The sequence below is a fragment of the Aotus nancymaae genome, unplaced genomic scaffold, assembly GCF_030222135.1.
Source record: "Aotus nancymaae isolate 86718 unplaced genomic scaffold, 86718_ANA_hifiasm-v0.15.2.pri h1tg000020l, whole genome shotgun sequence".
NCBI lineage: Eukaryota > Metazoa > Chordata > Mammalia > Primates > Aotidae > Aotus > Aotus nancymaae.
The window spans coordinates 25,130,044-25,153,769 of record NW_026988432.1 but is presented as its reverse complement, the minus strand read 5'-3'; the positions used below and the strand labels follow the sequence as shown (position 1 = coordinate 25,153,769).

The 23,726-nt window shown below is 40.0% G+C and overlaps 1 protein-coding gene across 3 annotated transcripts in view; it reads left to right on the top strand.

Annotated features, from left to right (window-relative positions):
- The first annotated feature begins 3,730 nt into the window (after nucleotides 1-3,730).
- Nucleotides 3,731-23,726, top strand: part of DCC (DCC netrin 1 receptor) — a 1,184,710-nt gene continuing 1,164,714 nt past the window's right edge. For 2 of the 3 annotated variants that reach the window (XM_012464274.3, XM_012464273.3), the window contains exon 1: nucleotides 4,095-4,417. In XM_012464274.3, the coding sequence (XP_012319697.1) occupies nucleotides 4,327-4,417 (91 nt within the window). In that variant the 5' untranslated portion in view covers nucleotides 4,095-4,326. Of the gene's footprint in view, nucleotides 4,418-23,726 lie in introns of all 3 variants that reach the window. The other variant, XM_012464272.3, reaches the window with a different exon arrangement.

The following is a 23,726-nucleotide window of genomic DNA, read 5'->3' as shown; positions in this document are numbered from 1 at the left end:
TGATCAGAAAGGCTACTCTGCATGACTCAAGAGACTCAGGATCTATTACCTCAATTTTGTAGTTGAGAAATGTGGAGCTATAGTGCCCTCAGAGAAAACTGTAAGATCTGCTATTAAAAGAAGGAAGAAGAGATTAGGAGCAAAACAAGCAAGCCAAAAAAACCCCACAAATATCACCTAAAACACACCACTTCACCCCATGATTGTAAATTAGCCCATGTCAAATGACTACATCATATTTATATTTGTATATTCTGTATAGATAGAACACAGCTCAAAAGTCTAACGTAATAATTGGCTTTCTTAAATGACCAAATGGTGAACTATTATATTGTCATGGTCACATGATTTGATCTGCAATGTAATACAATTCATAGCTTTATATATATCTTTTGACTAGATGTTATTGTTTTTGAAAATATAGTTCTAAAATATGTTTTAGAAAGCATTGAAAGTCAGATCATGATATTGGGAGAACAGAAATATATTGTTATTAATTTTCAAAATTAAAATAAGACAGGAATGCAATTCCAAAATGGAGGTTCTGAAAGGAATTGTACACTTTTAATTTGGCTTATTTTCTTGGCCTAATCTCAGAAAATCAATGTTCCTGGTACACCCCCACCCCTAATACACACATAACTAAGGGTATATGTGATTTGAAAAACTGAAAGTATAGATTAATGCACCATCTGAACTCAAAAGTGTATCTGGACATCTGTATATTCCACCACCAGATTAAACTTCAGAAGGGGTCTTTCAACACAAAATGTCTTAAATACTACATGAAGAGTATCAGCTGTGCTAAACTACTTCCTGTGGCTTCCATTTCTCTCTGATCTTTTGGTATCCTTTTTTTTTTTTTCCTGGTAAGAGGCTGTGTGGCAAGTGGGCCTGACGCCTCTGAGAGGAAAGATAGGGAGACTCAGTGTCTCTCAAGTATAAATCACTGAGCCATAAGTCAGAAAATATCAAAGCTGTTTCCAAGAGAATACTCCAAAATCAAGCTTAGTCATCTAAGCTAAAGGAGTAAGTATTGGGGAAGAGAATACAAGCAACTGTGTAACCAATTGAGTATCTAAGAGGAAGAGAAGTCAATGATCTTTTGTAGAAGCTCATTGGTCAGTGGACTGATGGCTTGGACTACTCTAGGTACAGGGGTCAAGGGCCATAGTGAAGAGTAACTTGATCACTAGAACTGCTATGTGAGGTGGAAAAAGGTAACTTTAAGGAGATCTGAGTGGTATTTGATTTTCTGTTTCTACATCAGTTTGCTGAGGATAATGCCTTCCATCTTTATCCATATCCCTGCAAAGAACATGATCTCATTCCTTGTTATGGCTGCATAGTATTCCATGGTGTATATGCACCACATTTTCTTTATCCAGTCTATCATTGATGGGCTTTTAGGTTGATTCCATGTCTTTGCTATTATGAATAGTACTGCAGTGAACATATGTGTGCATGTGTCTTTATAATAGTATAATTTATATTCCTTTGGGTATATACCCAGGAATAGGATTGCTAGATCAAATGGTACTTCTGCCTCTAAGTATTTGAGGACTCACCACACTGTCTTCCACAATGTTCTCACTTATAAGCGGGAGCTGCATGATGAGAACACATGGACACATGGTGGGAACAACACACACTGGGGCCTGTGAGAGGGAGCAGTTCAGGGGAGGGGGAGCAGCTCAGGGGAGGGAGAGCATCGGGAAGAATAGCTAATGGATGCTGAGCTTCACAACTAGGTGATGGGATAATCAGTGCAGCAAACCACCATAACATATATTTACCTATGTAACAAATCTGCATATCCTGCACATGTACCCAGGAACTTAAAACAAATTTGAAGAAAAAAGATCTGAGCAACCTGGACCATTTTTGGTTTTCTACTTTCCTCCTACTTTTTGAGGACGTCCTATTACTGAGGTGGCAAATACAGGACTTCATTACTCTTCAGAAGAAGTTGCAACTCTTCCCTCGTACCCATTGTCTTATGCAATGGTTCTTTACGTCATTTTGGTGGGCGGGGGGCAGGCTTGAGCTTGAACGCACCTTGTACATTGACTGAAAGCTACAGATTCCCTTCCCAGTAATAAAGAGCTTGTTCACAGAAGCCAATCATTTTTCATGAAATTTCAGGGTGTCCGTAAATCTCCTGAATTTTGTTGGCAGAGACTTCCTGGGAATATCCATGGACCCGACTAAGAACCCTTGCTGCAGAACTTGGTCATGAACTGCCAGAGACTCCACCTTAGCTAATGGAAGCTTTGAATGTTTTAAGAAATTTAGGGGTAACCAAAGAGTTTCGTCCCATTCTAAAGAATCCATCCATCTAAGCTATTTCCGAAGGTGTTGCTTTAGTGATCACAGGCACTTTGTATTTTAGCTTTTTCAGGGCAGGAAGGAATGGGCATGACTAAGGATCTAAAACACTGTTGTCCAGTTTCAGCATCATAGGAATTTTCCTGATGATGATTTTATCCTGTATTCTTCATGCTTTCCCCCATGTCTTTCTTTTTAAATAGATATTCACATTATCTCTGCACACACCCTGGTGAGCTTGGGGAAGTGACAAGGACAGGTGGGGTAGAATCTAGTGAGGAATGGTCTGAACTTACTGCGAACATCGCCTTAAACGACAGAACTTTTACCAGAATGACATTTCTATTCATTATCCTTCCCGGCCAAATTAGTTGGTTTGTAAGTTCACTTATTCAGCCAAAACGTATTAGCATGTGCAGAATTCCGAGTTCTATAGTAGCATCTGTGAGAAGTGCAAAGATGGATGGCATACAACCTCTCTCCTCTCAAAGGAGCTTGAGGTCCTGCAGCAGAGACAAGTTATGCAGAGGAACTCAGCTTAAAACAGTTTCCTCAAAGGGCTTTACTGTTCACCCTGCCTAAGTTTCCTGCTGTGTGTGCGCGTGCACACATGTGTGTAGGTTGCTTCACTTTATGTGCCAGGGACTGGAGAAATGTCTCTCTTGTTTTCCCAGAGCACCCCTTCCATTATGTGAACCATCATATTTATCATGATACTTTATAATTATCCATTTAGCCTGTCGCCCGACAGATCACAAACCCCTTGAGGATAGAGACTGAGTCTCACTAGATGTCCCAACTATTTCCTGGGAGCCAGCAGAACACGTGGAACAAGAGAGAACACAGACGACATGGGACATCCTATAAAAGGAGGGCCCTAGCTATAATGTCAGGAAATAACATGTGGCATTTGTCCACTGTGTGTGTCCGGACCTCGATTTCCCACCTGTCCTAGAAGGGAGTTGGATCACGTGATCCTTTCCAAATGAAAAATTCTATTTTAAATAATGTCAAGGGCAGGGAAGGAAATAAACACCCTGGCCACCTTCCCTGTCTTAAACGCCTGCCTAGATTTTACAGTCAAGTACAAATAATTTCCTGAAGGCTGAGTGTCAAACACGGTCGCTGCAAAACCTCCAGACGCTCAGGATGTTCGCAGGCTCCATTGACAAAAGTGACTTCCCACGCTTTGCCCACAGAGGGCATCCCTGCGCATTGATACGTAGACCAGGCGAATGCAGCTGCTGGAAGCCTCCTCCGTCCGCTCTTTTTTCCCTAAGCCATAGTCTCTCTGCCCCCACCCCCTTCCCGTGGAATCTTTGCCTGATCCAGTTCGTTTCCCTCCGGTCTCCACATTTTCCCTCCCAGCCCTCCACTTCTCTGGATCAATGTGTAGTAGGGTTCCAACTCCCAGCTCGTACACCGCTGGCGGACACCCCAGTAACAAGTGAGAGCGCTCCACCCCGCAGCCCCCCTGCCTCTCCTCCCTCGGTCCCTTCGGCTCTTGGAAGAAAAACCAACAGCATCTCCAGCTCTCGCGCGGAATCGTCTCTTCAACTTTACCCACCCGACGACATGGAACCAGCCTCAACCTTTTAATGCACAGCCCAGCCACAGGATTGCCTTCCATCTCCTCTTGGTCCCTCCTGGATGTGGTTTATTGATGACTCGCGAGCCCCTCGGAGAGCTATCCTCCCTCCTCTGGCTCCCTCCGTTTCCTTGAGTTAGTTTTCCAAGGTTTTACCGGGGCTCAGGATCTCTTGGACCGAATGGAACTTTTTGCTGCCTCCTTTTGCTGCTGATTGTGTCAGTGGACAAGGAAAAAGGCTTCGAAGGCAGCAGAGGCGCAGGGGAGGTGGAGGAAGAGGACGAGGAGGAGGAGGAGGAAGCCGAAGGGGCTCGGCGCGTGTGTGTGCATGTGTGCATGCGTGTGTGAGTGCATGTGTATGAGTGCTGCCGCTGCCCACGACCCCTGGCCCCGAAGGTGTTGGCTGAAATATGGAGAATAGTCTTGGATGTGTTTGGGTACCCAAGCTGGCTTTTGTACTCTTCGGAGCTTCCCTGCTCAGCGCGCATCTTCAAGTAACCGGTAAGTGGTTCTTCCCTTTCTTCTCGTCGCACCCCCTTCGTACCCCCACTTTCCTTCTCATTTCATTTGGCAGTAGTAGATTCGGGGTGGGGGATAGCAGCAGATTTGGCGCTTGCGCTGCCCCCATTTCCTCACCGATGATAAAAGATAGAAGAGTTTTTTTCTCCCCTGGGGGCGGAGGATGGTGTTGGTGGGGGCGAGGGGCGCCCCTTCGCTGTTTTAAAATCTGATGCTTCATGCATTTTTGCTTCCGCAAATACTTGCGTTGGTTTGGAGAACCGGCAGGCTGGGGCAGGTGGTGGGGATGTCGTTGAAAGGAACTGGGTTGGATCCTTAAAGCCTCAGAAACCTACGAAGTGGGGAGAATTGGGGTAACAGGGGCAAGCGGGGAGGGGGACATCCAGGGGGCTTTGAGGAGGTCTGAGCAGAATGTAGATGGTGGGGCTGAGTCGTTGGTGTGTGAATACATGCTCCTTCTGGTTTGGATTTTTGGACTTGGTGACTGAGAATCGGGTAAGGGACAGCTAATATGTTTTGGTACTTCCCAGGAGGGGATCCTCGTACTGAAGGAGGTACAGAGTTGCCAGGGAGGAAGGAGGCGTGTTTAATTTTGTTTTATTTTTTAACGGTGAATGTAGTTCTTAAGCTGAGTCTCATATAGCTCCAGGACACCTCCAAACTCCAAATGATTGATATTTCAGAGAACTGGCCCTCTGGCTCTGGCACTTGCCAAGCTCAGTTTCCAATTAAAAATGGCAAAACTGTTTGGGAATTGGATCGGGCTAGCGCAGGAGAAAGAGGGACCTGAAGGCTGCTCAGGACTGCTGTAATCTCCGAATACGGAGCTGGGGTCTTCGACGGCCAAAAGAATAGAAAAGAACAAAATGACTCATGATAAGGTCCACTTGTTTTGCGGGACCTCACCACAAGTGTCGATGGGCGCTGGGGTACAGGGAGCGGGCCTGGCGAAGAAGGAGAGGAGAGCGGCTGGCTGAGCATTCAGATCCCTTCGGAAACGACCTTTTCCCAAATCCAAAGGAAAAAAGAGGCGCTGGCAGAGACTGGGCGTTGAGTAGCAGCTCCCAGTTCGTGCCTGGGAAATTAACAGGGAATGCAACACACATCTCGGACAAGCCCCGCGCTCCCCGGAGCCAGCAGCTCCGGCTTTCTCGTCTCTGCTAAGTGCTGCATGGCCAAGGGTTGCGAACGCGAGCGGAAAATGCGCCTCTTACGGTCGCGAAGGATTCAGTCAAGCGCAGAGGCAGCTCCAGGCTCCCGAAGCCCGGTGTGGCCGCATGCGGGCAGGAATCTGCGCTTGCACTCGGACTCAGACAGAGAGAGCAGGCGGGAGATGCGTGTGTGTGTGTGAGGCGGGAGATGTGTGTGTGTGTGTGTGTGTGTGTGTGTGCGCGCGCGCGCGCGCGTGCATGCGCGCGCTCTTGTGATGCGCGCGTACCCGCATCCGCGCGCCAGCGGCTGATGCTCCCTCCCTCTCTCTCGGGCCGGTCCCCTCCTCCTCTGGCTCTTCTCTCCCGGAGCTTTGTCCTCGACAATCACTCTCGAGAAAGGTGGGCGGGGGACCATCCCCGCAGTAATGAAAAAGTGTCTGTTTTAAATACCCTCCTCTAGATCCTCAAATGCTAGAGGCTGCGGTGAGGAGGACCCTCCTTCTGCACAGAAGATTGACTTGTGCTCCCTCTGGCAGTTTGGGAGACCGATGCAGACAGAAAAGGGGAAGTTCAGGGGGCATCCCTCACTGGGTAGAAAGTCTGCCTAACATTAGCACTGCTGGCTTGAAATGTGCTCGCTGAAAGCTCTGCATGAGGCAAGGTGTACAAAATGAACAATGATGTCTTGTCAATTATGCAACAGTATTTCAAAGCTATTTCTCAAGTGACTTTTGTCTGGCATAGTTTGGGGGTAGATTAATAGAGATAAATTTATGCATGTTTTATTAATATCTAAATTAATTAAATTTTCTCTTTCCACTTATTTATGTTTCTTGCCCAGAGAGTCAGGGCCACGTATTACCGCTTTAATTTCCTCCTTGACAGACAGATCTGTGCTTGAAAAGGCAGATGCATACAAGGGATACACACACACACACACACACACACACGCGCATGCACGCACACACACGGGTTATGTTGGTGGATAGGCTAATGAATCTAAATCTTTAAACTTATCTACACTTCTAAATTCATATCTGTTATTTGCAAATGAATTGTGATGCAGTTTGCACAGTTCCCAGGAAAGTGGATGGCGCACTTTTAAGATATTGCCAATTCACATCACTCTGGGCTTTGTCATTAATCTGAGTATCACCTCTTTCTCTTAGTAATAATTTCCCCTGTTTAGAAACATGGCAGGAAACTTACCATAAGAAAGCATAGTTCACTCTATAAAAGGACCAGTAGGAGGTGCCCTTAATAAGGCCAAGTGTCTAGTTTACTGGCAATGAAATTCCCATTCAGCAGGGTGTTTTAAAGACTTTGTTGATTGGTAACAAAGGATTATGGAGACTAGCACAATAGCAGTGGGCTGGTTCCTACTTTGTAGGGAAAGTCTGAAGCTGCCGTAGATTCCTATGAAACTGTGATGACTTAACAAAAGACATCCCTGAACAGTGTCAGCAGGGAGTGAGGACTTGATATTGAGGAGGATGGTGACTTTTTAGTTGGCTTCTGTAAGATGTCATCTTCTTATATATTTGACATGAGTCACAGGCACAAAAACCATATAAAGTCTCAGGGGATCTCAGGTAAGATAACGATTTTAGATGTTAGATGTTAGTGAGTGAAATAGGAGGTATACATATTAATTAATTCTTCATACATGTTTGGGTTCCATTGCATTGAAAAAAAATCTGTGGGAGTTTAACGTAGTCTGGATATGCTGAAATGAGGCTGGTCACTCTCCCTAGGCGATCTTTTCTCATTCTTCTAACCAAAGTAGATCAGATGCCCCCATGTGGGTCTGCTTTTGAGTGGCAGCAGTATGGCAGAGCCTGAGGGTTCGGGGTAGGTTGGCCGTCCACTCCTCTGTGAGTGCTGCAGTATAAATCACCAGTGACCTGTCAGCGTCCATTTCCCACACAGCAGCAGCTGCCCTCTGAGTTATAAAGCATGTGAAACGGCCACCACATGCGTTATATGTGAATATATTAGACTTAGTGCCTTTACTTTAATGCTCTTAAAAGCTAGCCTGGCTTGAGATGCTGATAGGCATTTTTTTTCTGGGGAGAGATTTATAACTTCTCAGTGTGTATGACTTAAATTTATTCTCTGGCAAGTTAACCTGTCAGCAAACTTCCTTATTGTTTTCATTGAAGAGGAAGAGCTTTAATCCTCTCTAAATTCCTGAATGAAGCTCTGCCGAAAGTTTCTCCTGGAGTACAGGGTATTTGCAGGCTATAGTATGGTATTCTAAACCAACGGGAAGCTTGACAAGATATATGGGGAGGTGATTTTTTTTTGAGGGGGGAGGCTGGGATATTTTTACTTGTTTATAGAGAGGGAAGTTGTGATACTACATCTTCTAAGGGAATTCCAGCAACTCAGTTATCTCTTTAATGAGAAGAAATATTTCTCCCTTCCTGGCTTACGTTTCTAGTTTCATAAATCTAATGGTCTGGTATTCTTCAAATGCATGTGATATGCTCCTGGAATGTTTGCAGCTGCACGCAGTAGGGTCATCTAGTATGATTGCTGTCATTTGGAAATAAGCCCTAATTTAAATTTTGACTTGCAGACAAAACACTTATCTTTACCTGGTGCTGCATGTTTGAAAGCATTGCTGAAGTTTCTGAACAGAATATTTCTTTCCATGGCAGACTGTGCCCTAAGATTACATTTTAAAGCAAGCGTTCTTACTATTTCTTTGGAGAGTTTGCCATCCTAAACTTTGCATATGAAACTTCTTCCTCGTGATTCTACCAGCAAATGTAACTGTATTCTAAAATAATGCATTTTTTTATATTTCTTTAAAATTAAAACACAATGTCCACACACAAAGAAGAAGGATTTCTACTCCCTCATGCCTCCTCCTTCAAATATATGACTTTGGTGTGAATTATGATAGCTCTAATTACATAAGGGCACTTGTAATTTCATTGGAGAATGAGTTCCTGCCTGGTTACAGATCTTCCTACTTTCTGTTGGAAGTTTCTGGCACACACTGCTATCAGAAACTGACACCAAAGTGGGAATACATTGCTCCCAATTTGTTCACAGCAATATATTTTGGAGGGATTAATCTACCTCAGATGATAATGTCTTAGATGAACTCTATACATAAATTTCAAGAAATCATAGCTTTGCCTGAGTCCAAAGAATAATGACATAAACCTGCTGAAATTACTTGATTAATTAACTAAAGATAAGAAGTCACTTGGTTCTGGAAAGGTACCGTACTCCCTAAAGTGGAATGGTAAATACTATGCACATTTACAGTTCAAAAAATGTAAACATCAAATCTTTTTTGCCCTCTTTTTTCCATTCCTTTCTTACGATGCTCTGGAGGAGAATTTAAGAGTTTCATGAGTTGTCACAACAGTTATATCTTAATGAGTTATAGCTTGGAATCTCACTAACTCATGACTGATAGATACTCAATTAAATATCAACACGATGTCCGGTGAATTTTTAGGCAGCCTGCTGTGGGCTGCTTGCTTCTTTTAAGCTTGTTCCAAAGAAATCAAAACTCTTATCTCTAAGAGGCATGGCATCAATACTGCCTCCCTTGATGCAATCCAACAAAACCTTTCTCACTCTGAAACCAAGGCTACTACCCACAGACACTATGTTTAACATACTGTGTTACCTTTGCAAGGTCACGGGGATTTGCTTTAAAAATAAATGTTTAAATTTTCTTGCATGCTGCTTTTAGTGGAGAGTTAAAGTATACTCTAAAAGCAGCTAAACAGTGTTGTTATCTTAAGAAAATCTAACTTGTGTCCTCTCGGCCAGTATTATGGAAGTTCTGGAGCTCACAAGCTTTAAGAAGACACAGGAGTGAGCTCTACAAGATAATAGGTTATGCTCACCTAGGTGTGCTATTTTTTTTCAAAAGGATGTTACCAGGTTGGAATGATACAACTTTAATCTTTTTCAAAGTTACTACTTTTCAGAGAAAAAGAAAACATTTCTTAATAGTATCATAATATCAGCAGCATGGCACTGACCCAGTGTATTTAAGATACTGTTCTTCAAAACAAGATCTCAAGGAAAGCCAATGTTAAGCTTATCAGTAAGAAAGGTTGAACAATCCAGATTATTTTCCCTGCAGGTCAATAAAAATGTGCAAGATAGAATTACACATTACATATGCCAAATAGGTAATAGCAAAAAATAAAATGTAAAGTATTATGCAACTTTATAATTGCAGCACTCAGGTAAATGAAGCATAATTTAGTACCACACTTTTTCTTTCTCTCACTCTGGAATGTAAATTCCTTATCTTATATTTCTCTGGTTTACACCATACTAACATGGAAAACTACAGTTTGGCTGATGATCAAAATTGTTATAGTGCTCCAAAGTTCTTTGACAAATTTTTGCCTGAGGTTTAACAACTAAACCCCTTTAATTCAACTATTAAATAAAAGTGTTTTCTTTGGTAGTTTAGAAATACCTGAGCTTTGTCCCAATGGTGTGGTTTAGAAATACATAATAATGCATAAGATTGAATATGCCTTCTTTTTCAATATTGATGGTAATTTGCCAATGGTAATAATACCAGTACATATTGCTTTTTTATTAATAGTTCCAAACAACCATATTACTCACAGCTTTCATTTCTTGGGGGAAAGTTCAACTAGGAAACACACCAATCATCCATATTTATTGATCATATTTTTAAGGCTATTCTTATGGCATGACTTGTATAGGAATGTTTCTCTTTTCTAGTAAATTCCATGAGCCCAGTGCCTATGATCTACTTCTACTTTGTGATGTACTTTAGCTTAATTTCACTAATCCAATTTTTTTGACTTGTAGCTTGCCCAGTCATTTCACCATTTCCTTCCATGGAGGGATCCCCTTTAAGACCGTTTGTGGTTATGATGATGGAACTTAACAGGGGTATTTGTTGCAAATTGGAGATTTCTTCCTTGTTCATCCTTTAAATATTGGTTCTTGCCTAAAGGCTACTCCTAAGAGTCTCTAGGACAAAAATGTCCCACTGAATTAAGACTGAATCTTTGTGATGTGATCTGATCAAAATACCAACTGGTTAATGAATTGTGTCCTGATAGGAGATCTTGTCAATACAACATTTTCTGGGCCATCTACAATATTCTTAAATCTGAGTTTACATTTTTATGAAAAAAAATGAGTTAATCAATTAGTATAAATGTTTTTAACTCAAATCATAACATTTTTAGATTTTACTTATTTTTCTATAGTTTTTTAGAAATATTTCTCCATTCAATTAGCTGCCTCTTTAAAGTATGTAGAACATAATTTAACTTGTTCTTAATAGATAGAATGCATCACTATGACTTCATTATAGTATTATGTGATTCTTTAGGGATAATTTTTTAGAACGTTGCATCGTACAGAACTGTTTATTTTTCCTATCAATTGGCCATGGACTATTACTATTGTTGAGTTTTATCTCTGGCTATAAAATATATTTTGTCTAAATCTTGTGTTCAGCTGAAACTCCCCCCTGTATAAAACCTCCTCAAAGCAATTCTCTTTCAATTTTGATGCTAAAACATAGAGGACTAAGTTTGTTGGGACTGTGTTTAAAATAGGAGAGGAGATTAGAAATCAGCATCTGTATCCCTCACTAGAAGAATATCAAATTAGTTTTAACTAATGATTCTGTAGCATATGATATTAATTTGGATGTCATTTGTACTTTGTACAACATATTTTTCCTTATTAAATGAGAATGTGGACTAGATCAATTCTAGTTATATTACTAGTTTCAATATTATATAATTTATTTAAATTATGAACTGTATTCTACATAGAGTGTTTGGTGTAATTAATAATAAAATTCATGATCATGACAGCAATAATAATAACAAATACCCGTGTGCCCATTAGCAGTTTCCTGATTTTTGTATTAATCCCTTGACTTTTGCACAGTTTTTTCACATATGCATACATCTTTAACATGTTACTTTACTTTGACTGTTCTATCAGTAAGAAAATGAATATAATGTATATATTCTCTGACTTGCATTTTTGCTGAACATTAAGTATTTAAGTTTCATATATGTGGATTCGTATTGCTGTATGTCAGTCACTTTCTCTGGTGTATAATATTTCAAGTTATAAATTAACCATAGTTTATGCAATCTACTGTTGATGAATTTTGAAATTCAGTTTTTTGCTATTGCTAGTAAAATTGGCATGATACATGTCCATCAGCAGAAATTTGCCACCATGTTTAGGATGAATACCTAGGGGTAAAATTGCTGAGTCATACGAAGATATCTTTACTTCCAGGAGACAAAGACATGTTGCGGTTATTGAAACTCCCCACCGCCCAGGAGCAGATGAAAGGCCTCTTTGCTTCATGCCTCTTCCAATGCTTGGTATATTCATATGCTTAATTTGTCCTCATCTGGTGGATGTGGAATAACTTCTCATTGTGGTTTAATTTGCATTTCCCTGATTGCTTATGAGTTTGAACATTTTTTTCCATTAATTTGTTCACCATTTGGATTTCAGCAAGACAATTATATGATTCTGTTTCTTCATCTGAGCAACCATTTGCTTTTAGACATTAATATTATTGCTACATAGCTACATAGTTATTCTGTTTCTTTTGCTAAGCAACTCTTTGCTTTTAGGCATAGATGTTATCGGTAGTCTAATGTTCAGGAAGTTGTCTAATACTATATCATGTTGACTCTGGCCCAGGCCTTATTTAAGCACCTTCCCAAAATGTACACTGATTTTGAGTTGGAAAAGAGATTCTTAGTCACTCTAACATTATTGATTACCCAGAGCAAGTCCTGCCTTGTTAGTATCCTGCCTTATCCTGTTTATTGTGTCTCTATAGAGAATCATTTACAGGGAAGCAGGATGCCGGGAAGCCAGGCATATTTTGAGGCTCATTATGAATACCCTGCATGTAATGGAACTAAAGGATGACTGAATAACAGACTAGTAATGGTAGACACCAAATCTGAGTTAAAAATCTTAATAGGATCATTTCAATTTGGGTGTATTTCCAACATGGTAAAATACATAGGCCCAATATCATTGTTACATTTACGGCATGTATAACTGTAGGTTTCAAACAAACACATGTGCTTTGTGCACCCCCCTTTCCCAATTTTTGTTTGGGTTTATAATTGTTTCACCTGCTCCCATGGGACAGCCTAATGAAGACCCCTGGATAAAACAAAGCCTCAGATGTACTTGCAGAGGCCTCTGTAGTGTGTTGCCTTCTGTGCAGACTCATTAGAGATGTGAGCCAAGGCTGTGACATCTAAGCAAACCCTCTGCACCCAGAGTCCTCAATCCATTGTTCCTGCATCTTTTTTCAGCCTCGTGGGATCCCAGAAGAATATAAATTAGAAAAATCTGCAAAGCTTTTCCTTTCATGTCGAATGTCTGGGCAGAGCTGTTCCCTGCAGGACAATTTCTGGTTATTTTCTCTCTCTGGTTTGAGACATCTCCAGGGATGGTTTGGTGACTATTTCCCTTGGGGAAGTTTTCAGCAGCATTTCAGTTTTTGCTGTTAAATTATTTTACAATTCACCTGAGATAGTCTTGTTCTAAATGTCCTTCCCATCACTCCTATCATCTGGCTCTTGATTTCTGCATCCCCCTTACAGTGACACTGCCTCTTCTGGGCTGAAATGTGTTAAATAATTCGAGCTATAAATCACTCTTGCCTCCCCATTTGGTCTTTACTTAACCAGACTATAAATATTTAGTTCATTTGATTTTTCCTCATACCTCTCCAGGAACTTAATCATGTTTATTCTTCTTACTTGAACTCCATCTAGTTTGTTTATATCTTTCTTGTAATCAAAGGGGCCTAACTCTAATGTGCTCTTCTAAGTAAGCTCTCCCAAGTCTCACATTATAAAATATAAATTCAGCATAATCTTTAGCTTATTTTACAGCCATAGACACACATGTGGTCTCGTAAAACTTGTGTTCTCAGTTTTCAGGTAGGACTATCAATGCCTAATAAACTCATTGAGGATAATATAATAGTTACTGAGCCTTTCTCAAGGGTTAAAAAGAGATGAATAAAAGGTTAAGATGTGTTTCTGCCCTGCAGGGGCTTTTCCTCCAGTGAAGGTGACAGGCACACACAGAGGTAAGTAGGAAACAAGGCAGAACATAGTACTCGCTAAGAAGGGACACAGACAGTTCTGCTCTTCGATTTTTTTGGTCATTGGTTCTGTTTATGTGATGGATTATGTTTATTGTGGACACAGGGAGGGGGATATCACACATGGGACCCTGTCGGGGGTGGGGGGTTTGGGGAGGGATAGCATTAGGAGAAATACCTAATGTAGATAACGGTTTGATGGGTGCAGCAAACCACCATGGCAGGTGTATACATATGTAACAAACCTGCATGTTCTGCACATGTATGCCAGAACTTAAAGTATAATTTTTTAAAAAACTCAAAAAAGAGATATAAACAAAATGGACATACTGAAAAATATCAACTACTGTGTTTATGCATTGTATTATTAATATATTAATATTAATGTTAATAAATTTATATTGATATTGTTAAATTATATCTATATATTTATTAATATTAATACATTCATATTAATTAGCCAGATGGACTGACAGAGCCAGTTCATTCATCCTTGTATCCCTAAATTGATTGGACCAAAAAATAAGATAAGGCCAAAGGAGTTTAAAGAGTTGACAATCAAGTTTAAACCAAAGTATCGGTACGGTAAGAATGAGGAGATTATGGTTTTGCCTACAGAACTGATAGGCTGTTGCTGTAAAAACATCCCAGCCTTTTGTGACCCTTTCTTCCCATATTTCTTGAATGTGTTCCAGGTATTGTGTTAAGGTGGTGATGGAGCTTAGAACCCAGTAGGATAAACATGCTAATCAAATACATATATTAACAAACCCACAATTCCAAATGAGATAAGGCTTTAAAGAAAGAAAGTACTGTAGGAGAGGGTCTCGGACAGCAGATCAAAGACAGCTGTCATGAAAAAGTGTGCTGAGTTGACACCTGAAGAATGAGTTAAGAATTGGATGTTTTGGGAGGGGCAGAGGAGAGAATAGGTAAGAAAAGCACGTTCAAAGGCCCCATGGTGGGAGGAAAGATAGTGAATTCTAAGATCAGTGTACCCAGGGCCAGGAGAACTAAACGTAATAATGGCTTAGCTAAGGCTGGAGAAGACTTCGGGATTCTCTCTCACCAATAGTAGCTGCTTGAACTTGGTAGATATTGACTGAATAAATTCAAATGAGTTCTTATCAAGTATCTTTTCTACTCTCAGTACAATGATTCAAAAACTTCAGCAAACTACATAGGCCACCTTTTCCTTGTTTTATTTTTTTATAGATGTGAATTTATGAACCTATCTATCCTATATGTTTAGAGATACCTTGTAAGGTGTTATAGACATACATATGCAACCAAGGGAGAGGGACTTTGAAAAATGTAAAGAGCTAGAAAAACCCAAGTAATTATTAATTAACTTGGTAATAAGTCATTTCTCTTTTGAAAGCTATCACTGAACAGAGGGAAACAAAACTTCACCTTAAACTCACCGAAACTTTACTTTCCCACCTATAAAATGGACACAAAATCAACCTCTGCTTCCCAACTTTAAATTAGAGATAAACATTACTCCAGTACTTAGCTATATAAAGTATCTATTCCAATGCCTGACTTATAATAAGTATTTCATAAACACTAGCTAGCTATTGTTAGTATTATTTTAGTATGGGCTACATTTATCCTGAGATAATCTTTACAAATAGAAAATTTCACAGGCACAGGCCAGCTATTCTAGAACCATCCTCAGTTTTATTGTTGTGATTTTAAAGACTTAAAAATAAATTTAGATAGTCAGACTCCAATGGCAGTTTTGAAATCAATCATGTCATGGTTTAGTGGGTCCTGGTCCCGTGCCCTTGCTTGATTTAGAGGCTCATAGGTCCAGCTAAGTTAGATCTGACACAGTGCAATACTGATCAAACTTGGCAGCCTATAACACACTTCTTGTAGATTCTCCATCCAAACCATCTTCCCCTATTAACTCTTCCCTGGTTAACCATGTCCATTTTCTACAGACCCATAGACCCATTATCTACTCAGCAGGCACACCTAGAGGCTAATACTTGCTTGGTTAACATGCAGTATAGGTATAATTGGTCCTTAGGGTCTTCTCTGTGGAGGAGTGGCTCTCATCTTGATTTTGTGTCAATGCCCAGTCTTTCTTCATACCAATTAATTTAGAATCCTGGAGATGCGGCCCAGGCACAAGTATTTTAAAATCTCTGATGGTGATTCCAAAGTGCAGTCATGTGTCCTAGGGTCTTTCTACTCAAGGTGTGCAGTCCAAGTATCAAGACATTTGCAAGACCTGGGAGCTTGTAAGAACTGTAGAAACCTCAGGTCACACCCAGACATACTCAAATGACTGAGAAACATTGCCTGAAAGCCTCAGGTAGGGAGGTGATCCTTGCCTCTGTTCTTCACAATTGTAAGTAATCATCTAGTCTGTGGGAAGCTGCCCCTACCACACTAATTTAGTCTTCGCTTGAAGCATCTGTGGCGTGCTTTGGCTTCAGGAGTTGGTCTTATAACGGCAAACTATGCCAACATCAAAGAATCTTCTGGTTTGTGGTTTAGTGGCTAATATATTTCATGGAGGCCACGACACGTTTCATTTTCCTAGAGTTTAAAAGCCCTTGAAAATGCTCTTTGTGTGTTCTGCCTTTTCCCTTCTTTTCTCATCAGTACTTAAGAAGGCACATTTTACAAGGGTATGCTGGTTTCATTCTATATTTTCCCCTCCTTCAACTCTCTTTCCTCCTTAAAAATTCTCAGACCCAGGAAAAAAGAAAGACACTTGAAAGGGACACTGGGGCCCTGGGCCCTCCTCCTCTCTCCCTCCTCTGTGTCTTAAGTCCGATGCTAAGAGCACACACATGCTCAAAGTAAGACCCTGACGGGGGTGACCCCTACTGAACCTTGCCTTTTGATTGGGAATGGTCTTCAGGGCATGAAACAGACCAAATGCTCATTTGCTTGGGCTTCTGTGACAGGAGAGAAGGAGTGTAGCAGAGGTTTTTTAAGAAGAGTAAAGCTTTACAGGCAGAGAGCTCAGTGCAGGGTTTTGAAGATTTGCTCTACACTGCCTGGCAGAGAGAGCAGTGTTAACCGGGGTACTTCCAATCAGAGTCTACAAGAAGGGAACGTAGGGGCTCAGCTGTGCAGATTGGATCAATCTGAATGAAAATCACTAGTGTTCCTCCTGGGGAGAGAAGTTTCTGCTTAGCTCATGAACTGTAGGCCCTTCTCTGGTCCTGGTAGTAAATGAGTAGGGCTTTTGTGAAAGGTTATGTAAGGCTGCTGTTTTCTTTCCCTGCCTAGAGTAAAATTCTATTTATAGAGGGGTGAACTGCCTCTCAGCGAAAAATGCATTTTATACACTATAGCTTAGGAAACATAGTATAATAAATCTTCAAGAAAGAATTAAGGGAAGAGAGAGAACAAAATCCTAGGCAGAGGGAGTGGGACATACAGCAAGAAACAGGAGAAAGAGGAAGCATCATTGCTCTGGACTTAGTTGCTGGAGGAGTGATATAGTGACCGATTATTCTTGTGTGCCTGGGACTGAGGGGTTTTGGACTTTCAGTGCTGACAGCCCCAGGTAAACTGGAATGGATGGTCACCCTAAATTTGGTACCTATGATGGGAGAGGGAAGTAGAGAGAATCCTGAAAGATTTTCAGCAGGGAAAAGACATTTTAGATAACACACTGTTAGCCACGTGAGGAGGCAATTAGAGAATGGTATCAAGGCCTATGATGAGGGGTTGTTCTAATAGTCCAGAAAAGATGAATATCTGATTGGAGGCTTAGAAGCAACTTCTGTATTAGCCATGATGTCCAGGTCATGGAGGCCTTACCCTCTACTCTTGTGACAAAGACAAACTTGACGTTCAAAACTGAAGTTTTCTTTTGATCAACTCCTTGGCCAAAACACTGTCAGAAGAACTCATTTTTGAATCAGTTTATCTTTTGGACATGACAGGATAATGTATTTATTGGAGAAGTCGTGTCTAATACTTCTGTGTTCCACTGCATCTAGTATAGTGCTGAATGCATATTAATTATTCATTACCAAATACTCATTACCAAATTGATTTTTATATAATGATTATTATCAAATTTGCATTAAATCTGAAGTTTCTTACTGCATGAGCTTCACAAAGTTCAGTTCAGGATATGGTAAATTTCAGGGTTACTCAGCTTTTACTTACAGAGAGGTTTATTCTGTTTTCCTTTTCTCTCTCCCCTTCTTTTGCCTGATTTTTCCTTTACATGGCATTATTAGTAATTTTATTGGCAGCATTTCAGAGTGCTTGTGAGAAATTCAAAATTGAGGAAATCCTGCAAATAGGAAAATGTAAATGTATGAAGTCTATAGAATTTGCTATCTCTTTAAGCCCCGTTACTAATGCATCTGGGGCATTTGTCAACTCGCATATATGAAAATGGAACAAGATAAAGTAGGTGAATAATTATTTCCTACATAATAATCCCAGGGATAGACTCTGTGTTCGCCTCAGGGAACCATTCCTGAAGACTTGGGTGAGTCAAAGAATTAAATGTTATTTTGTAGAAGTCAGTGGAAGTCAAGACAAGATGATGAAGAGAAATAAAAAGCACACAGAATGAAAAGGACAAAACTTCTTGTGTTTCAAAGCATTGATCAGGCCCAGAGAAGTTAGGTGAGACTCTAAATTAAAAATCTAAGAACGATTCCATGAAACATTATTATGCATACGTGGGTGCAAATCTGGGCTCTACCAAGATTTAGCTGTATGACCCTCACTAAGATTCAGCGTCCTCATTTGTAAAATTTGGAAAGCCATTGCTGAATGGATTACATTTTTGAAAAACATTACACTCAAGGATTATCAAAGTCCTTAGTACATATTGAATAATGAACTGTTTCTATTTTTTTTTTTTTTTTTTTTTTGAGACGGAGTCTCGCTCGGTTGCCTGGCTGGAATGCAGTGGCGTGATCTCGGCTCACTGCAACCTCCGCCTCCCGGGTACAAGCAATTCTTCTGGCTCAGCCTCCTGAGTAGCTGAAATTACAGGCACCTGCCACCATACATGGCTAATTTTTGTATTTTTAGTAGAGACGGGGTTTCACCATGTTGGCCAGGATGGTCTGAAACTCCTGACCTCATGATCTGCTCCCCTTGGCCTCCCAAAGTGCTGGGATTACAGGCATGAGCCACCGCACCCAGCCTAAATGGTTTCTATTTTTATTTGTTCGTTTGACAGTTGTTTATAAAGGTAATGTTTGATCTATCATACTTGTTAGCTCCTGTGGTGTATTTAAACAGCATATAAACACACTGCCTCTGTTTTTTAGTTAACAAAATGGTTGGAGGAATAAGACATAGGCAGTTTAAATATGTAAGAAAAGAAAGATGAGCAGAGTCACAAGGCAATATATTATTGTATTATTAAGAACCAGATGAGTGAGAGGTGCAGTTAGAGAAGGGAAAGAGAACATGATCAGAAAGCCTTCCTGAATGCAGAGAGATTGGGTCTGGTAGGTAGGGTAATTGGAGGACCTTTCTCATATAGGACCTTACCCTATGTGGATACTGTTCTTCACATGTTCAGGCTCTGGAAAAAAAAAATGATGGTGATACTTTACTGCGGAGAGCTGCTCAGCCTAGGCAGCAGATCTCATCACCATCACCAGCAATGACCTCCCTGGCCACTAGCCTTTTCTCAAGCATATTTGTGATAAAGCTAGGAGAAAAAGGAAGAGAGAGGTGACAAGGTCATCTGAGAAGTAACTTTGGTGGCATAAATAATGTAATTTTAAAATAAAGAGTCTTTGCCTGTAAGGCTTTCTCTGATAATTTTAAGGAGATCTCAGAAGCTCAGGGAAGGACAGATGCCATCACACAATGCATTTTGAACTTGGAAATCTATTAGCTGAGAAAGCATATTTAGGTTCCTGTACTGCTGGATATGGTACAGGTACTGTGCTGAAAATTAATGTTTTTGTCTTTTTTTCCTTCAGCCAAGCTTCAAAATATATAGAAAACTTTGGTTCAGGATGCCAAATCCTTTATTATGAAGGCATAAAGGGTGTTAGCTAGTTCATCAAAGATCTTCTGTACATTTTGCGGCCAAAGAGCAGGTAGCTCAGCTCAAAATTTGCAACTTAAATAGCTCTTTTCTTTCTTGCAAAGTACACAGCCATATGAGGTTATGATAATTAATAACTGATAAATTATGATGATGAGGATATTGTTCCATGCTTATCTGAGACTTTCTATCTTCCAATAGCTTTTGAATCTTTTATCTATATTCATCTCCCAATACCTCTATCAAGTGGGCAGAATGGCTAATTTATCTCACATGTTTTATTAGTGAGGTTATGAGACTGGTGGCCAGTTATTTGTTTAAGATCACACAGAAGTTACCTATTCTGGCTGGAAAACCTAAATCTGATTTTTTTTTGAGAGAGTCTCGCTCTGTTGCCTAGACTGGAGTGCGGTGATGCAATTTTAGCTCACTGCAACCTCCGCCTCCTGGGTTAAAGCAATTCTCCTATCTCAGTCTCCCAAATAGCTGGGATTATAGGTGCCTGCCACCATACCCAGCTAATTTTTTTGTACTTTTAGTAGAGACAGGGTCTTACCATGTTGGCCAGGCTTGTCTCAAATTCCTGACCTCAGGTGAACTGTCTGCCTCAGCCTCCCAAAGTGCTAGGATTATAAGCGTAAGCCACCGCTTCCAAATATGGCTTTTAATCCTTGTACTCGCCAGTACATATTGGACACTTTCCAAAAGCTGGACATTCTACTTTTTTATCCCCCTAAATGCATGTACTAAAAAAATGCCACCTAGCACTCAGATCTTGATTTCTAATACCATTATCCAATAAAAGAAACCAAAGCTTCCCAGAGAAATAGCTGATTCTAGGACTTACGCAGAAAATATACAAGATAAGGCTGGAGCATCTTGGAGTGGCAGAAAGGAAGAAGTTCTTAAAAAAATGAAAAACCCACAATGATAGAAACTAACTGAAAGTTCTCTCAATGGTCAAAGCCGCAACAATTTGTGCAAGAAAATCAATCAAGTAGTTTCCCATTATAACCCAAAATAAAATATCCATGATATGATATAAATAAATAATATCTAAGTCTCTTTCCTTTAATTAATCAACTATTTATATCATATCCTTTTAGGGGATTTTATATGATATAAATAAATAATTGAATAATTAAAGGAAAGAGACTTAGATAAATCCCCTATGTAGAATAATTCTAAATATTATATATGTAAAATATATATAATATATGTGAAATAATTTCAGAAAACCCATGTAAATTATTTACCATATTACCATATTTACCATATATTTTGTTATAGATATAGTTCACTCTCAAAGAGGTAGAGTATAACCCATATCCTTTTAAGTGTGGGTGGTGCTTAGTGACTTCCTTCTGAAGCATACAGTCTACAAGGGGAAGGGGAGGAAAGTAGCTACAGTAGAAAAATCTACAAACACTACCTCAAACAGGGGATCAAGGTCATCAGCAGCAGTGATAAGTCATGTTGATAGCATGTACACCTGATAGGATGTGATGAGAATGGCATTTCACCTCTGTAATCTTCCTCTTCCAAATCCATAAACCCTGTCTTACAATGAAAAAAAGAGTAGACAAACCTCGGTTGAGATTCTACAAACACCTGACAACATTCCTCAAAATGGCCTAAGTCTTCAAAAATAAAGAAAGTGTGTGAAACTGTCAGAAGGAAGAGGATGCTAAGGAGACTTAGGACAAAATGTGATGTATTATCTGGGGTGGGATCTGGGAGCAGAAAAAAGACTTCAGGAAAAAAGGAAATATATTCCAAAGTATGGACATTAGTTAATAATAACATATCAGTATTGATTCACTTATTTTTATAAATGTGCCATAGAAGTGTAAATTGTTAATAATGGGGATGTATCTATCAATCTAAAACAGCTCTAAAAATGCTTACTGTAAAAAATACTCTCTTGTTTTGTAAAAGTGGTACACCAAGCAGAGCGCTGATTCCACTAAACTTTTTTTTCCTCTTTATGGATCAGAATGCCACTCTTGTATGGTTATTCTGAGAATTACAGACAATGTTTCTGTAACTCTTAGTATTTCATCTTTTTCTCTTTCAGCCCAGCTTCAAAATGTAGAGAAAACTTTGGTTGAAGATGCCAAAACCCTTAGATTAGTATCCCTGCATGTTTCTCAAAGTGTGATCACATCATACCACTTGTGTGGATGTTTTAAAATGCAAATATGCTGGCTTCGCCTCACACCTCTGGAATCAGAGTCCCTGGGTGGACAATGAGGGGATAGGAAACAGCATTTTTAACATACTAAGTGATTCTTATACACACTTCACTTGAAAACCACTTGGCTGTGCATTCTCCCTAAAAATTAATAATGGTCGCTTTCTACTTCTTGAGATGGTTTTGGAGCTCAGGGGATAATCTTGAGTCAGGTGAACGTGGGTTTAGGTCCTAAGCCTACAACTTTCTAATTGAGAAAACAAAGACAAGATATTTCACCTTCTCTGTGCCTTTGTTTCTTCATCTGTAAAGTAAGAAAACAACACTTAATTCAGAGAGTACTTATGAAATAATTTCAAAAAACCCATGTAAATTATTTACCATATTACCATATTTACCATACTACCATATTTACCATATTACCACGTTCAACAGGCAGTGAGCACTAGCCTGACTCTACTAGTGTTCAATTAGTCTTGTTATATAAATTAACATGAACATAACCAAAACTGCTCCTCATTGTTACTCTCCACCCTCTAAAACAGTCTTTGGCATTCTGCAACACTTTCCTTACATGTTTCTAGGAGTCCTAAGAGCTATGTCATAAACCAGTTATCTTTTGCTAGGCACATTCACATGTCTGGAAGTCTGGTATGTATGCTTGCTGCCTTTCATGTCCCCAGGAAGCCATGGTCTCTTGCCAGCCATTCTGTTCCTCTGGTAGATTGCTGCTGCAGCATCAGTGCTCTAGAACGTTTCCAGTGCCTGAGCATTATTACCATGTCTACTGACAACAGTGTACCAATGTGGATTCTCTCCCTGTTAAACTCTATCGTACTGCTTGTGTCTTCTGTTTTATAAAATCCTCCATGACAAAAATTCATTTAACTAAGGTCTGTATCTTTTCTCTACATATGACTTAGATTCTGTAGGAGAAGGGCTGATCTGGGAACAGATGTTGCATTTCTTATTCCCTGTCTTTAGCCTTTCTGCCTCCAAGCCACCAATGGAACCTCTTCCTTAAGTAGTATTTAAATTCCCCCTACATAAATGAGTTACTGCAGAGATATGTCTATGTTTTTAGACTCATACACCATAGTCAGTTTCACTGGGGGTCTGAGGTACATATGTGGTACAAAAATGTAGAAAAATAATAATGGCTAATATTTATGAAACTGTATGATTTGAAGTGATGTATGGTAGATATTGCATATGAAATATTTATTGCTCATCCATTTTATATTTAATACAGAAGAATATCTCATTCTAAGTAGCAGTGTGCCAGCTCAAAGACTCTATTTCTCAGACTCCCTTGCAGCTAGGAGTAGTCATGTGACAAGTTCTGGTGATTGGCATGGTAATCAGGAGACTCCTGAGGATTTCAGAGTAAGCTGACTCTCCTGTCCTAATCACCACCCCCTTCTCCTTGTTGCTTCCTTCTTTCTCCAGAAAGTAGGAGTGAGGCCTGAAGTTGAAGTAGTCATCCTGTGTTATATCACCTATTCTGAACAATGAGTAGGAAATGAGGAGAAGCTTGAGTCCATGGTGATTTCCGTGGGGTAGCTATACTACCTTGGGATTGTTTCTTTCTAGACTTCTTGTTATGTTACAAAGTAAACCTCTGTTTGATTTTAAAACACTGTAGTGGGGTTTCTGTCATATGCAATACTCAGTTCAAACTCCTATATGTTCCATATTATTTTTTCCTCACAGTTAGACAGTGAGAGAGGAATTAATATTATGACCTTTTACAGATACGAAAGGTGAGACACCAAAAAGTTGGCCAATTTTTCCATGCC